The sequence below is a fragment of the Drosophila pseudoobscura genome, chromosome 4, assembly GCF_009870125.1.
Source record: "Drosophila pseudoobscura strain MV-25-SWS-2005 chromosome 4, UCI_Dpse_MV25, whole genome shotgun sequence".
NCBI classification, from domain to species: Eukaryota; Metazoa; Arthropoda; class Insecta; order Diptera; family Drosophilidae; genus Drosophila; species Drosophila pseudoobscura.
The window spans coordinates 14,933,719-14,949,486 of NC_046681.1; the positions used below are offsets into that span (position 1 = coordinate 14,933,719).

At 44.7% G+C, this 15,768-nt stretch overlaps 1 protein-coding gene across 6 annotated transcripts in view; it reads right to left on the reverse strand.

The window, feature by feature from the left end:
* LOC4816208 (semaphorin-1A) overlaps positions 1-15,768 on the reverse strand; it is a 120,136-nt gene that overhangs the window by 40,951 nt on the left and 63,417 nt on the right. For all 6 annotated transcript variants that reach the window (XR_004469437.1, XR_004469438.1, XM_033380740.1 and 3 more), the window contains exon 2: positions 4,757-4,853. Coding sequence is in view for 4 of the 6 variants with exons in the window: in XM_033380740.1 (XP_033236631.1) it covers positions 4,757-4,853 (97 nt within the window). In the remaining 2 variants the exon portion in view is untranslated. The remainder of the gene's footprint in view (positions 1-4,756; positions 4,854-15,768) is intronic.

Consider the following 15,768-nt stretch of genomic DNA (forward strand, 5'->3'; position numbering starts at 1 on the left):
CCAAGGCGTAGACAATGGCCACCGGACAACAATGAACGGCGGATAGAGGCTCTAGTCGACGACTCAACGACCTGCTGAATGCATGCACTAGGACTAGGACATGGCTGAACAGTTCAATTGGGAATCCTTCAGTGTGCTAATTGTATGGGACGATAGCCGTTGATTACAATCCGAACCGTTCAGTGGCGGGGATGACTTGCAGCCGAGGATTGATGGAATTTTCGTGCACAAAAAAGCCTTCAGTGGAGAGTGGCGCTTAAATCACCGCCGAAATTAGCGGACTTTTGTTGCACAGACACGCAGCCACGGAGCCACATGCCACATACATGCCCGCCTGTAGAGACGGGAACAAGCGCAAACGGAAATGAATTTGCGGTGCAAAAATGATTGTTGCGCGGTTGCACACAAAGGCGGCAGGCAGCCCGCAAACAGATCCTCCTGCCCGACGCAGAGGAGAAGAACAAGGACGAAATGAAATGAAAAGATGGACACCCCACCATGAACGTGTTTGTGTTTGAGTGTAAAAGAATCCTCAGTGGCGCCCGCCGACAAAAAATAAAATTGCATACAAAAATTGAAATTGCCAAATGCAAGCCAGTGACAGTGGAACAGAACAGAGATGTTGGTGGAGAAAAAATTAATAAAAATACTAGCTGTCCCGGCAAATCATTTGCCGCAGTAATATTAGGGAGAGGGGATACGCCGCACATGTAAAATAATTCTGTAAATTAGATAATTTAAAAAAATTCTTCCACAAAATCTTGGGAAGGATCATTTCTACTACAGATTTCTAGATGAAGTAAAGACTAAAATAAATATATATTTCTTAATGCTACAACTAAATAATTTTATTTTCCAGTTAAAATTACTGAACATCAATCTTTGGATCCTTAAATTCCTGCAGCATTTTTACTCGATCTTCAATCAAATGTCCACCTCTTTTGGGCCGTGCCTGGCCCACCGTGAACTCGGAGCCATACGCATTCCCTTGCGTTGAAAAAGACGCTAAAAGCCAAAAGATAGGCTGACGTATAGAGCACACCCGAATGCAGAATGCGACAGGGAAGAGCGACGGAAAGAGACAGGGACAACGGCGGCGAGCGAGAAGGAGATGCCGAATGAATCAAGTACTCGTACCGTTAGGCAACAAAATGGTTTTTTTTTTCTTTCGTTTTTTTCTTTGTTCGTTTAGCAATTTTATTTCCGCCTTTGTCGCGATTCATTCGATTGCCTGCCAACCTGAGAAATGGAGGAAGGGAATGGGGAATGGAGAATGGAGAGTCGGGAAATGGAATGGCATGGAATGCGCGGGGCAACGACAGCGACAACAGCAAGAAGGAAACGGAGCAACGTACATGGAATATGGAGCGGAGTGAACCGAAAGAACGGTTGCCACATATTTTCCATCTTAATGTGTTAACCCAATTTTCATGTTGAGCGCTTAGGCAGCCGGCCAGGAAGGGGAAGAGGAAGGGGAAGGGGAAGTCAGGCTGCAGATCCGACTAGAAGGAGCCCGAAATTGGAGCGAACATTCACCGTTGAGTTACGGGCCACCGATTTGCCTAGGCATTGCTTTAGCGAGGAGCGGGAAGGGGAAAGGCAGCCCAGTTTAAGCCAGCAATTTCCCGATAATTTGCATAAGTGTCACCAGAGATACAAGGCAACAACAACAACAATTACAATAATGAGTCGAAAGTTTAAGGCAGGAATTCGCATTGAAGCGAATAAGTGGGGCAAATGCTTACTGGGAATCTTAGAAACTTTTGAAATTAAGAATTTACGACTATATTCCCACTTGTACGAATATCTGGAATTTGTAATCAAAGAAAAGAGATGATATCTTCTTCCTGAATTACTAAGAAAAACATCTGCTTGAAGTCCTGCACCTATTAATTCCGAAAATTTGGAGTTTAAATGAAAATCGTTGCAATCAAATCAACCTTAGGCATTGTACAAATTAATCTCTAAATCTAAAACCTCACATAAAACCGCCTAATTGCTGTGAAAAGAAGCATTCTCAATTGATTCCTTAACCAATTTATTTCCACACCACCCCCTCGGCTCTTGGAAACGAATTGCCTTTGACATGGCCGACATCAGGTGCAGGGACACATAACATGGTACCTGCAACACCACGGGAAATGTAAAAGGGGCACTCAGGTAAGCGGCACAGGGCACGGGGGGGAGCTGAGGCGTTGTACAATTTTCTATTTTTTCTCTACTTCTACATTGTTCATGACGTTTCACATGCAAAACGCGTGTCACATTCGCATTTCCGCCTGTCATCCTAGTTTAGTTGGGCTCCACAGGCCCGTTCCAGGATCCCCACTCCCCTCTCTGCCCCTATTCCGCACAACACGAAACCCTATCCACACACACATACACGCCCAGATACAGATACACATGTGTGCACACGTGGCGCTTTTTGGCTTTCACCAACAGTCGCCCCATCGCTTCTCGGTGCTCGGTGCTCGGTTCTCTTTCGGTTACTTTGACTCTTTTTGGGGTTTGATAAGTGGATATATGTGAGTGTATGTGTGTGTGTGTGTAAGTTTCTTTTTTCGAAATGCGTGTGTGTGTGTGTGGAACTTGTTAAAAATCCATTAATCACGTAAGTGGCAACTCTGGCAACGACATCGCTGGCATACAAATTCGTTCATGCGTGCAGAAAAAAATAAGCTGAGAAGCTTCACCCCCGCCCCCGCACTGGCGCCCTCGCCCACCCACACACCACACACTGACACACACACAAAAGCAATTCCTTTCGAATGTCTGTGTGTGCACGTGTGTGTGGGATCTCACTTAATTTTCCTGCTTTGGTTATGCCTTCGCATTTTGCTGCCTCATTATCTTTCCATTGTAAATTGTTCCACTGGCGAAAAACGAAGACGAAGATGGAGCCCCGAAGGTCGCTAAAGTTCTCATAACTAAATCGTGTTCTAAGATTGAATTTAAATTGGCATTTCATCCAACAATTGGAAGAGCTTTCAAAGAGCTCTTTGCTGTTCAAGGAATAATAGTAGGCACTCGAGTTATTTTGGAACAAATAAAGCATATAATTTCTAGCATAGAAGATAGAAACGCTATACATATGTACATACATATATGTACATATGTTAGAGCCCAGCAAATTATTGTAGTACTTGCTCAATCTCTCTACCAGAAAATCAAATAGAAAGTGAGCGAGGAAAAAAACCGAAATTTTCGGTTCTGACACAGTAAAAATGGGGATGCTGAGAGATGCTGATTGTAATAGACCGAATCGATTCGATTGCCTGTTCATTCAGGGCTCCTATTGCTATACCATACATGTGATTTCATTGAAACCTTCAATTTTTATAGATTAATTTAAAGATTTCTCAATCTTCCAGACTAGCCTACGATTCCTCCCTTACATTTTCACATATTTCTTGAATTTTTGTGTGATGTCCAACCCGTGCTAATATTAAATAACCAAAACAAAAACTATTTACCAAAGTTTTTGCTTAGTTCTGCTCTCGTTCTCATCTCCGCCCTTCAGTTTTGGAGTCTCGAAAGAAGACTGTCAAGTGAGAAAACGGGTAGACAATGGGCCAAAAGGGTTAGGTGTATGCATGCGCGTATGTGTTGATGTCTTGTCTTACAAGCTGCACGCATTCCTTTGCCACACAAATTCCTAGGCTCCTAGGATCCTAGATAGCATAGAGACACAGGGCAGGCAAGTTTATTATGTCTGGCTGGGCACACAAAAAGTATGCAACATTTTAATATGTGTGTCACCAGCTGCATCTGACTGTGTGTGTGTGTGTGTGTGCCTTTCAGTGGGTTTGGGGGCATTGTCTGTGCGGAATATAATAAACCCAGCAAACCCTAAATTTGCAGTAAGCATCTTTTGCGGTCTCTGGCAGCGACAAAATTTACACAACCCCACAGACACACTCGCACACACACGCAGACTGGCAACCCTGGCCAACCCCCCCGGACAACCTTGGGAACCCTTTAAGTCTTTGGAACTACTAGAAACTTTAGCACATTTCCTCATATCTTAGGGGCACCTGCTGCAAAAGTTTTTCGTTTCCTTTTACCCTTTCCTTGCCTTTTCTTTCCTGTTGTCGGTGTTGCAAAATCAAAGTTGCCACGGGAACCCATCCAACCATCCCACCATACCACCATCCCACATCTTCTATCTCATATTTGGCCCCGAGAAAGTTGGTCCTGTTTGTACGAGTATATCCTGGTAGATGGAAACATACTACATACTACATCCTACTGCCACTCGTACTGCTACTCCCACTCGTATCTTCTACTTAAATCAAATACAATGTGTGCGAAAAGTAAATTGAAGTTTGCTTTATTTGAATTTTTCACTTGCATATCCTCCCTCCAATCTTTGCTTCCTCTTTTCTCTCAGGAGTTTTCATTTAAACGTGTTAAACAAATGCTTGAGAGCAGACTTACATCGAATATACGAGGGTTGTCCCACCAGGTACCTGACATTATGGAGGAGACATGATGGGGACAAAACTTGCACCATGAACTGTTGCATGTTATCCATGAGATGTCAGCAGGTTACTTAGCCCCATAAAAGGGGGCGTCTATATAAATCCATAGCTGGTATTCCTCACTGATATCTTTGGTATCAATCAGAAAGATAGAGTATCGGTTGGGGGTTCTTTGGTATAGAATGGGTAGTCGGGGATTGCCCTACGGTACCCTCCATCTCCACTGGGTTTATCTTTTAGCCATTTCTTGTATACAGTATATAGGAAAAACTCACCTTGCACCGATGAGCAGACTGTTGCCATCCTTGGTGACGAGCTTAAAGTGATCCACGACACTTTCGTTTCCCAGAAACTTCAGTATATCTTCGGGACCTGCAAGTAAAGTCAGGAGAAAAAGTTATACACAAAATTTGCATCAGAAAACAGGGCCAACGGGGAGGATTCCGAATGAGTTAGGTCGGACGGTGGGGAGGTGGTAGGTGGTGGAAGATGGGAGACAGATGAGATGGTTTTGGTTCAGCATGCAAATGCCTAATTAGGCAATTAGGCGGCGTTAAAGGCGACAAAAAGCAGTTGAGAAGAAAGGAAAAAGCAAAAGGGGCGTGGTGGGGGGATAAACAGAAACAGGGAGCAGGAGCAAGAGACGAAAGTGGGAGTAGGAAAATGCTGCAAAATGGCGCCGCACAGGAAAACAATGCAGCTGCCGGGGCGGCACAAGGCAAAGAGCAGAAGTTGGGAATGGAAATGGTGACTGGAGAGTGGAGATCCTTCTAGCTTGATATGCAAAAAACTCCATAGACTAGGGCTGGGGGCAAGCGGTCAGGCGTAAGGGGTTAGGGGTTCGGGGGTAAGTGGGCTATGCGGGCAGGCAGCAGAAGCAGCACAAAGAATAGCCACCCGTTTAGCAACAGCAACAGCCACTGGCCCCTGCCCCCCATCCGATGCTGTGGTCCTTCAGGGAGGACGCAGTAAAGTTTTTGTCAGCTGTGTACTTTAGTTATTCGCATTTACTTTTTGTACCCACTGTGATGACGATAATGATGATGATGATGACGATGGGGGCAAAAACGTTGATGGTTGTCACTTGCCACAAACTGTAGCCGGTTTATCTGTCTGTCCGAAACAGCAACAAAGAAGGTTTCGAGTCCTCCCACAAGGGATTACAATGTAAGGTGATGCTCTCTGGAAGGCAAATCATGTCATTCCCCAATGGGTGCCGATCAAAGCAATCTTTTATTCATTATAAACATTCATTAGCTGCTGGAAAATCGCCTCCAAATACTGTATGTATAAAGAGTGTGTGTCTGTGGCACTGCCTGCATTTCGTGCGTGTGTGTTTGTGGAGTTTCCCTCAACTTTTTCCTCGCTTTTTCCGAGGACTTTTAACTTTTAACAGCAAATGTTCGGTCAACCTCAAAAGAGCGAAAAAGTTGGTGACTCCTCCTCGCTTTTTTTGCCCTCATTCGATGCTCTTTTCCGTGGGATGGGGGGCATGGGGCATGGGGGAGGCTACCTGGTTATTGAAAGTACATTTGGACTCTCTTTTTCGCGGCCGCCCACTTTTCATTTCAATGGGGCGGCATGGATAAAAAATTGAAAAAGCGAAATACTAAAATTAATGGGTAGAAAAAAAGGAGCTTTTATGCGCGGGACTGAAGAAGCCTTTTGTTTGTTTGACATTTAACGTGACACGTGGGACATGTGCGGAAAAACAGCCAGGGCTCCCTAAAGAGAGGCCGCCCCAAAAGGCGGAGAGGGGAGAAGGGAAAAGGGGGGCAGGAGCGCAGTGATGTGGTGTGTGGTGCCAACTACAGCGAAAGTTGTACAGAGAAAACTGTACAAATGAAGCGACATTTTTGCTTTTTTGTTTTTTTTTGCTTTAATTAAAAGTAACAAAAGCGGAAGACGGAAGAGAAAGAATGAAAGGGGGAAAAGGAAAACAAAAGCTGGAGAAAGTCGCCAAAGGAAAACACGAGAATGGAAAAATAATTATAGCAGACAAAACATGAAGAATGTCTCAGGGCAAAAGAGAAAGAAGAAGGAGAAGAGACAGATGGACACAGAATAAGAAAAGCAACAGCCGCAGAGGAAAAGCAGAAAAGAAGGATATAAGGTACATAAAATAAAAGGTGTAACGGACAAGAGAAGAGCGAAAGCAGAGGGAAAACAGTGAGTAAAAGATACAAGCAAAAGATATAGCAGATAGGAGAAGAGAGAAAAACATAGGAGGTAGATGGATAGATAGAGAAAATGTTTGGAATACTTAAAGGACACAGAAGTGGTCTTCTAGAAATATGCAAGAACTCTAGATCTTGAGGAATATGTTTAAAATATCACAATAAAAGACCATTGAAGGATATCTTTATAAAAAGTCCCTTTTCTTTCCCAATTTGTAACTATAGATCCACTCTGCCCTACCTGATTCAATATACCCTCTCCTAGCCCCCCTACACCTGAGCTGCCTTCCATTATCATTTGCATGATAATCATTCTCATTTGTTGCTCTGCTGCCGCAACCGAGCCCCTGCTGCCTGCCCCTTGGACCATGCTTTATGTGGCCAGGTCCAACTTTTGTTTAATGCCACCGCGGGCCTTTTTGTCGACCTGGCCAAAAAACTTTGTAAGCCCAAAATTGTAAGCTAATATTTACTTTACCTATATCTACATACAATACAAGGTGGAACGCCCACCCACACACACACACCCACACACAGGGATAGCGGCCCAACCCTCTTCATAGATACTGGAAAAAGAGCGGAAAAATTGCCACAACCAAAAATCTAATATTTACCTTGACTTTGCACAAAAGTCAACTGCAAACTCAAAAAAGCACCAGGCACCGGGTCCATGGAGCACCATGGAGGGGTCCCAGATCCAATTCCTGTTTTCCCCATAGTCCCCCGTAGTACCCATATACCCATATCTATATGTATATGTTTGAACAAAGGACAACGGACCAGACAGCAGGACAGCTGGACAGCTGAACAAAACGTGAAAAAATAAAATAGTAGAAGGAAATGGAAAATAAAAATGAAAAGAACCCTGACAGAACAGAGAGTCTATCACTTTAATCAACTGGACCTGGACCTGGGACCCACCGACTGCACCGTCGCTGACTGTTCTGCTCGAAATTATGCAAATTCAACAGAAAATAAAATGAAATAAAATTCCACCTCCTGACGTACGAAAATCTACAAAATGCGCCGAGAGCCGAGTCGGAGAGTCGTCGAGTCGTCCAGTCGTAGAGCCGTCGAGTCGAGTCCTGCCGTGTTTGACATTGACTTGCGGGACGTGACCATGCAAGAACCAACCAACTTAATGGTCAACTTCCGACCAGGAGCCAGGAAAAGGCACCAACCACCAGCACTCTCTCTCTCTCTCTCTCAGTGTGTGCTAAGGCATTTCCTCGACAATTTCCTACACAAATTACACAAAAGAGGAGCCAGCCAGTCAGATGGGACAAAATAAGCTGATTATTAAATATTTTCTTAATGAATTTTTCATTTTTACGAGAACTTGCAGAATTCTTGATCAACCGCCAAGCGTTAAATAGCCTTCACGCCCGACGACACATGGTGGAGACCCTCTGCAGCGGCGGGGCGTGGCACGGGCAGACAATAATGCAACATTAAACATGCAAGAGCCGTGCTCAAAAATGCAAGCCAAATGCTGCTTTTTAGTGCTGCCAAGAGAGAGTCGAGTCGAGAGTCTGTCAATAATAAAAGTTCCGGTGCAAGAAAAAACTTACGGCGGAGGCTCCAGCCCCGTCTCCATCGCCAGTACATATTCTTGAGCTTTAAAATGCATCAAAAATGTATCTGCAGGAAATAAAATAATCTTTATCCAGCGCCAGAGAGAGAGAACATTTCTATTGTGTAAAATTTCACCTTGTCCAGCCCAGGCCCCGGGGGTAACCAAATAAAAATCCCTGGATGCCGTCATAAAAAATAATGCGGAAACGAAAATACGGCAAGGAGCGTCTGATGAGGAGGGAAAGGCAGAGCGAGAGCGAGAGGGAGAGGGAGAACGAGAAGGAGAAGTAGAAGGAAAAGCGGCTTCACTTGCCGGAAAACAAAATGCAGCGATGCGTGAAAAACATTCCACGACTTTCGACACACCTCTCTCCACAGCCACCCATCGGCATCGCCATCTCCTGCCAGAAAGGCGGAAAAAAGGCAGCAATAACGGAAAAAAAGAATCCTCGTTGAGATTTGCATTTAATTGAAATGAACGCCAACGGTCGACAGAGAAGGACATCAAATGGCCAGACCAGACCAGACCAGACAGAATCCGAATCGGAATCGGAATCCGAAACCGAATCGGACACACAAAAGGCAGCCCAGTCGCCAGGAAGAGGCAAGAGGCACACGAGGCACAGACAGGCCTGAGAGATGGATGGAGAGGCAAGAGAGCCACCCGAAAGGCAAACGGTAAAAGGCAAAAGGCAGTCCAGAGAATGAAAAAATCATTGGGAGCCCGAAATGAAATCAGAAATGAATGCCCCTCTGGACTGAAGGACACTGTTCCGCTATCATCCTTGTGCCATCCTTGAGCTTATCGGAAGGCAGTCTCCTCCCTCTCCCATCGATGGGCATGTATCATCTCTTAGCTGGAACTGCAATGTTTGTTTGACTTTCTTTGGTTTGTGTTGTTTACCTTTTTCCCCCAGTTGCCAATTTTCCGCTGTCTAATATTTTGTGCACAGTAATCCCCCGAAAGATAATCCAGTGCGGAAACCAGAGGGATCTCCTTTTTGCTTATCGCGCTAGATATCGTTTACATAATCCGCTTACTTATCGATTAATTCTGGCCAAATAACGTTGGCTTTCCCCCAATCCTACCCCACTGCTCTCTCTCTTTTTCTGCATTCTATCATTGGCGACTGTCGTGTCGCCACAAGACCAATCACAATCACAAATCATACAAATTATCCTATTAAATATTCTGTCCCCCACACCCGACGATTATTATGCGACAAAAAAATCATTGAAAACCATCCCCCAATCAGTGGGGAATTTTCTGCGTATTTTATCCGCATGATATGGTTTTTTTGTCCCCCGCTCACTCTTTTTTTTGAATGCAAACAATTTTGACCAAATCAAATTTATTTGCCGCCTCGTCTGATGACAGACGACACGCCGGCCACATATTTTCTCTTTTGGGTGGGAAAAATCCACCAAAACAAAAAACAAAACAGAGAACCGCAAATAAATAGCTTTGGGAAATGGTTGTTTTTTTGCCCGTCATTAAAATTTCAAATCGTTTTCCAATTACAATCGGAAATTCATCAACAATTTATCGAATACGGGAAAAAACTGCGCAGAGATTTGCGAAAAATAGACAAAAACTAAATCTATTGTAGAGATGGGCATGGAATTTGTTTGGCGACTGCTGTACAAATTAATATAAATAAATGATAATGCAGAATGCAGCCCTGTGTGCGGCACAAGACACCACCTGGCGTTGATTTTCCGCGTGCAGTGCGTGCTTCGAATAAAATTAAATTAATCGAGAAATGTTCAGAGGGTGTGGGGGGGGAGGGGGGATGCGAAAAACCATAGCCATAAAGGCCTTTAAATTCATTTAGGCCGTAAGAGCGAGCCGGGCGCCTCCGCATGTCCTGCGGATGCCACGAAATGTGACAGGATATGAACTACACGCCATTTATGCAGCAATTAACGCCAGGACCAGGCACTACAGACAGTAAAGCAGACCATGGAACCTCCAAGAGCCTCCATCTGGAGTAGGGAAGCCAGCATCCAGGACCTCGTTTGTATTTTATGCTGCTTTAATTATTATTGTATTATTTTTGCATTTATTTACGCTCTTCGCGTTCGCGCTCGGCGTCCTGATATCCTTTGTGCATTCGCCCGCAATGGATGCGCGCAACGTTCACTCATTACGAGCGATGCAACAAGGACCAGGACCAGGCAGGACCCGTAGACTGGTGTCTGGTGATGCGGCTTGGTGGAGCATCACTTGGCGCCACAGTCTGGTTCCTTAATGACAACAAATTGTCGTAACCAATTGCCCAGGTGTTTCAGGGCAAGAACCCAGCGAAAGTTGAAGAATTCCGCCACAGCCAACAGGACATGTGCCTCAGGATGCGTAGCGTAGTGAACCGAAGCGGGGCCACCACCTCGCTGACTTTACGAGAATGGCATATCAAGTTTAATGTGGATCAAGTTGATGGGGAAAGTTCATCGAGGGAAATGTGTTAAATTAAATGCTATACGGAACGATGCTAAGAACGCGTTGGATGCTGATGAAATTCTACTTTGTTTCCGGGCACGGCACCTTTTCCCGCACAATAAAGTCTTGGATATCAATTCGTTATGACTTTTCCTAAAAGTAAACTGAACAACCCTTTCCATATCCTTTTCACGGGAAACTCATCAGCTTTCCTTATGAGACTTTCACTCTTTTGGGCGGCACTTGAAATTTGGGAAATTAAAAATTCATAATTCTCGTACTCCTGGTGCCTGCCCCGTCATTGTGAACTTTCTCTCCATGGCAGGAACGTGATATGTTATACAAACAGAATCTGAATGATGCCACTCTGTGCTACAGCTAGCTGCTGTGCATGTGTTTACTCGCATAATCCTTGGAGCTCCTGGGGGGCGACATGGCTCAGATAAGATGTGCTTTACATGTGCCTAAACAAACACGAGGCCAAGAGATGGAGGCAAAGAGGAGGAGGCAGGAGGCAGGAGGCACAGGCCGAGGCCGAGGCTCAGGCAAGGTACGGCATGGGGGTCTGCTGTCAGGTGCAGGCAACACCCACATCCATTTAGGACCGGGGCGCACGCATGAATGAATCGCAAACAGGCCAAAAGCACGAAGGAGGTCCCGGGGCTCAGGTGTATGCACTAAGCACACGCGTCACTTATTACAGTGACAATGATATGCTGCGACCCGCCACAAATATGAGCACGAGAGGCTTTGCCTTTGCCTTCCACAAGGATGGATGGCTGGGCTCTGGATGCAGCCAAACAAATGTCGGCGGCGGGGCTCGTGTAATTGATCAACGCTGACTGGGGCACGCACCCAATCAAACAATGACTGGCAGTCGCCCCATAAATTGGCATCCACTTTGGATGCAGATGCTCTAAGAAATTCCTGGCACGAAAGACTCTGACGAGTATGTGATGCACTTACAGCTGGCAGAACATTTCTCTGGAAACTTCTGGGGTATTTAGAAATTCTTTCTCTGAATTTCTTGCAGTGCCAGAGAGAAAGCGGCAAAGAGTCGTAAGCACGTGCTAAAGTTTATGCTCCCAGATCCCCCCCCTTTTGCATCGCCAACTGATGCTCCGACTGATGATGATGACGCCGAAAGAGTATGGCACTTTGTTCGTGTTTAATGATGCCGTTTGGCTGTCAACCAGACATCTCTCTGGCTCATCTTAACGTGGCTGAGCCCTCAACTGGCTGTCCTCTTCCACTCCTGGCCTCGTCATGTAGGTTATGTCGCTGCACGCTCGCTGGCTTTTCATCAACTCGTCCCGAGCCGAGCCGGGACGGGACGGGCCGGGCCTTGCCGGGCTGGGCCCAATGATTGCCTGCATGCCAGTCAGAGCATCATGTCCGCTCCTCTGAACGCTTGCTCCAATGACCCATAAAACGGACGCTGGCCCTGTAGTGTAAAGAGGAGCATCGCATCAGGAGCAGAATCAGCTTTGCCAGGCTTTTGTGGTTCACATGGCACGCGCGCTTATACTCGGTCCTCGTGCTCGTCCTCCTCCTCGTCCTCTCATCCTCATCCTCCGTCCTCATCCACATGTGCACGAGAAGCGGGTCATGTCAAATCGAGCGTTTGCAGGTACTACGTTACAGGAGGACTACTCCTGGCCACAAATACAAACAGAGACAGAAACACAGAGAGAGAGAGACGGGTAGGGCTTAACTTAGTAACTGTCAGCCCAGCACCAAACCCTCTGCCAATTTCCATCGATGCATCTGCATCCCCAACGAATTGGGGCCAACGATTACACTCATTGGGATGGAACTCTCATGGATGGTGTCCATGGGATTATAAATGTCCGCCTAGTCAAGAGGATAGCCTTTTCAAAGTTGGTTTTCATTGAAGAAGGATTCTAGTTTTCACAATATGGCAATAAAATCCCACAAAAAAATCTCAGTTTTCATTGGAAATGCAATTCATAAAAGTTGTGCAAGAGGATTCTCTAAATTTCATAAATAAACCCTTTTCTCTACCAAAATTTTAAGGCAATAATCTTTCAGAGAATCAAATATTGAAGAGATATTTTCCTTTGCCTAAATTTTTGTTTATTTTATTTCAGTTGATTGCAAAAACGCCTAGAGATTTGTTTTTTCAATTAGAAGTCATTTTGGCGTTGCCACCTGGTTTCTGTACGGTGTTAAGTTGGTTGCGCCACACCATTTCATAGCCGAGTTCATGAAATGGGGCTTACACGCAGTCATTTTCATGAAATGATTTTAAGGAAAGACCTGCTCATAGAAACAGGAAATCTTCCTCCCAACGATGTTTCCGTTACGTGAGGGAAAAGATTTTTTTGTGCATGGCATTACTAATTTTGTCAAACAAATTAAACTATGTTAAATCCTGTCTAAAATCCTTTCGCACTTGAAATCCCCAAAAGATGTTTAGTTTCACATTAATTGGTTGTTACTAACATTCAGTTTAGTTTCAATTGTTTAAATATTTCAATAGCTTCAATGGTCCATCAAATCATAAGAAAGGATATCGTACAGACGTTTCCTTTGGGATTGTTTTTCTATGGACGCTCTCAAGCATTCAAATCGTCAATGTCATCATTCCAATCATGTGTGTTGATGGGTGGGTGGCCTGGTTGTTGGGTGGGGGCATATTTATAGATCCCTTGGACTACTTGTGGCTTTTCGAGGTCCTTTCCGGGTCTTAGCGAGGAGTTTCCGCCTGCTGAGCGCTTTGTCGGGGCGAAAGTTCTCTCCAGCAGCGTTTTATTTATTTAAACGCAAAGCCGATGAAGCCGAAAGTCTTAAGTGAGGAAAACGCTTGCTTTGAGAGCAGTAAAGGAGGCAGAAGCTTTTATAATTTTACCCTGCCATTGGGGGGCGTATGGCGGAGGACCGAAAAGGGAAGCGCAAAACAAGCGAACGGCGCACGTAGCAGAAATACAAAAGATATAAAGAGCACAAAAGATATAAAGTAAACTGGGAGTAAAGATAAAAGTGCCTCAGGCCAGTGAAAACGTACAAAGACAATGATAAGGAAGGAGGCAGAAGGACCTGATGAGGAGACATGAAGAAAAAGGGGGAAGTCTACTCATTTTACTCGTTTTGCTCCATCATGTCAAAGGTACGCCCGCCGCGTTTGGCAAAGGCAAATATTTCAATAATTTTCACCTTGGAAACGGAGTCCGTTGGAGGTGGACCGGGGACTCTTGATGAATGGAATACTGCAATTCTATAAAAAAGCTCGCGAGTGATTCAATGGAAATCTTTAAGGTTTATGGGGTGTAGGATTCTAGGAAGGATATTAAGGATTTGTAGTTTTTATAGCTCCATTATGTTTGGATACACACCTGCAAAGATACAGAAACGAATATCGAATTAGTTTTCTTGTTTCGAAAAATATACGAAAAAATAAAGGTTATTTAAATCTATCTTTATATGGAATTCAATTGGTATTTTATTCTATTATCATCTTGGATACGGATTATTATCAATTACATTTTCCCCTGGGTTTAATTTTTTGCTGAAACTTTTCCTTTGCATTGGTATTGATTTTTATTTGCATTGGCAGACGCTTTTGAGAGCGCTTTCTCATCGCATTTGCTCGAGGACCCCAATTGCAAGGCAACTCATTCAATTCCCTGATTAGTTTTCAATTTGAACAGCCATTAGGAGTCGATTTGAAGTAATGCAACTGGGTTGCCCAGGCGACTGCTGTCAGCCGAAATGAATAATCGAATGGTACCCGTACTCGTCCTCGACCCCGGCCCCCTCCTCGCCACTGGTCCACCCAATGGAACCGAACAGAACAGAACAGTACCGAATCATTGTCTGTCCTCTGTGTGCATATTGCCTTTTTGGTTGGTTCCGTTGCAGCTGGTTTTTATGCAGTTCTTTTTGTTGGTTTTTTTTTTGTTCGGTAGTTTTGGGAGTGTGTTTTTTATCATGCCAGCAATTTATTTGCCAGTGGCAGGAACAACGAAGTGGCAGAGAGTCGAGTCGAGTGGAGTGTAGGTAAAGAAACAAACAAAATATCGTTTGTAACAACATTTTAAGATGCGAACAGTGGAAGGATGGCTCTCTGGGGTGGGGTTTTATGGGGGAGGGGTTGGCAAAAATACCAATAAAGAAGACCAAAATCAATGGAAATATTCGCGTTGGCATAAATTCACTTTGAGGGCAGCGGCAGAGACGTAAAAAAACAACCCAACAGAATGCAATTTGAAAAAGTTTGTAACCCAGATTCGGATCCCCTTTTGCTCCGATATGGTATTGCTTTTTTTTGTGTATTTGGCAACCCTGGCCGCAGGTGTCGTTGCGTGTTTGTGCCTGTGTGTCCTTTCGTTTGCATTTCAGCACACAGGCTGCAAATGGCGGAAAATGAGTAGAGCGAACTTTCATTGTTTGCTGCAGAGCCAGAAAGGAAAACATTTTTTGGGACGCACTTTTTCAATGCTAGCCTCAAATTCTACTGTTTCAAAAGGGGGGAGCGAGCCCCCTTGGCCGTTAAATATTTTATGCCAGAGAGGGTGGAAGGGGAAGGGGAAGTGGTTCGTGTGTGCGTGGGTGTTGCTTTTGGGTTCCGTTCTGTGGTCTTCATATTGCGTCTGAACCTGTACAAACTTTTCTCTCCTCTGGCTCTCGCTCTCGCTTTTCCTGTTTCTGTGGCTGTTTCTGTTGCTGTTTTCCCCTGTTTTCTCCACTCACTCTCCTTCTCTTTGGCTTTTCCAAACACACACACACACACACATATATTGCCTGAGGAAAATTTATTGAATTCGCATAGTAGCCAGGAAGGCAACTTAATTTTCAAGTGAAACTTTGTTAAGGTTCGCCATGTGCTCCACAGCCAGCAAAAACAAAAAAAAAACCAAAAAAGAAGGAGCACACACCCAGACATTTTCAAGTGCCTTTGGGGCACGGGCGTGGTTGAGGCAAGCGTGGCAAGGGCGGGGGCTTGGCAAAAGTTGGGGGTTTTTTCGGTTTGTTTTTGCATTTTGTTAAGTGTTGAAAATTTATTAGTTTCACCTTAATTTGTTTGCTGACTGCTTTCGGTGGTGTTGGGGATGCAGAGGGTTAACGAAAACAA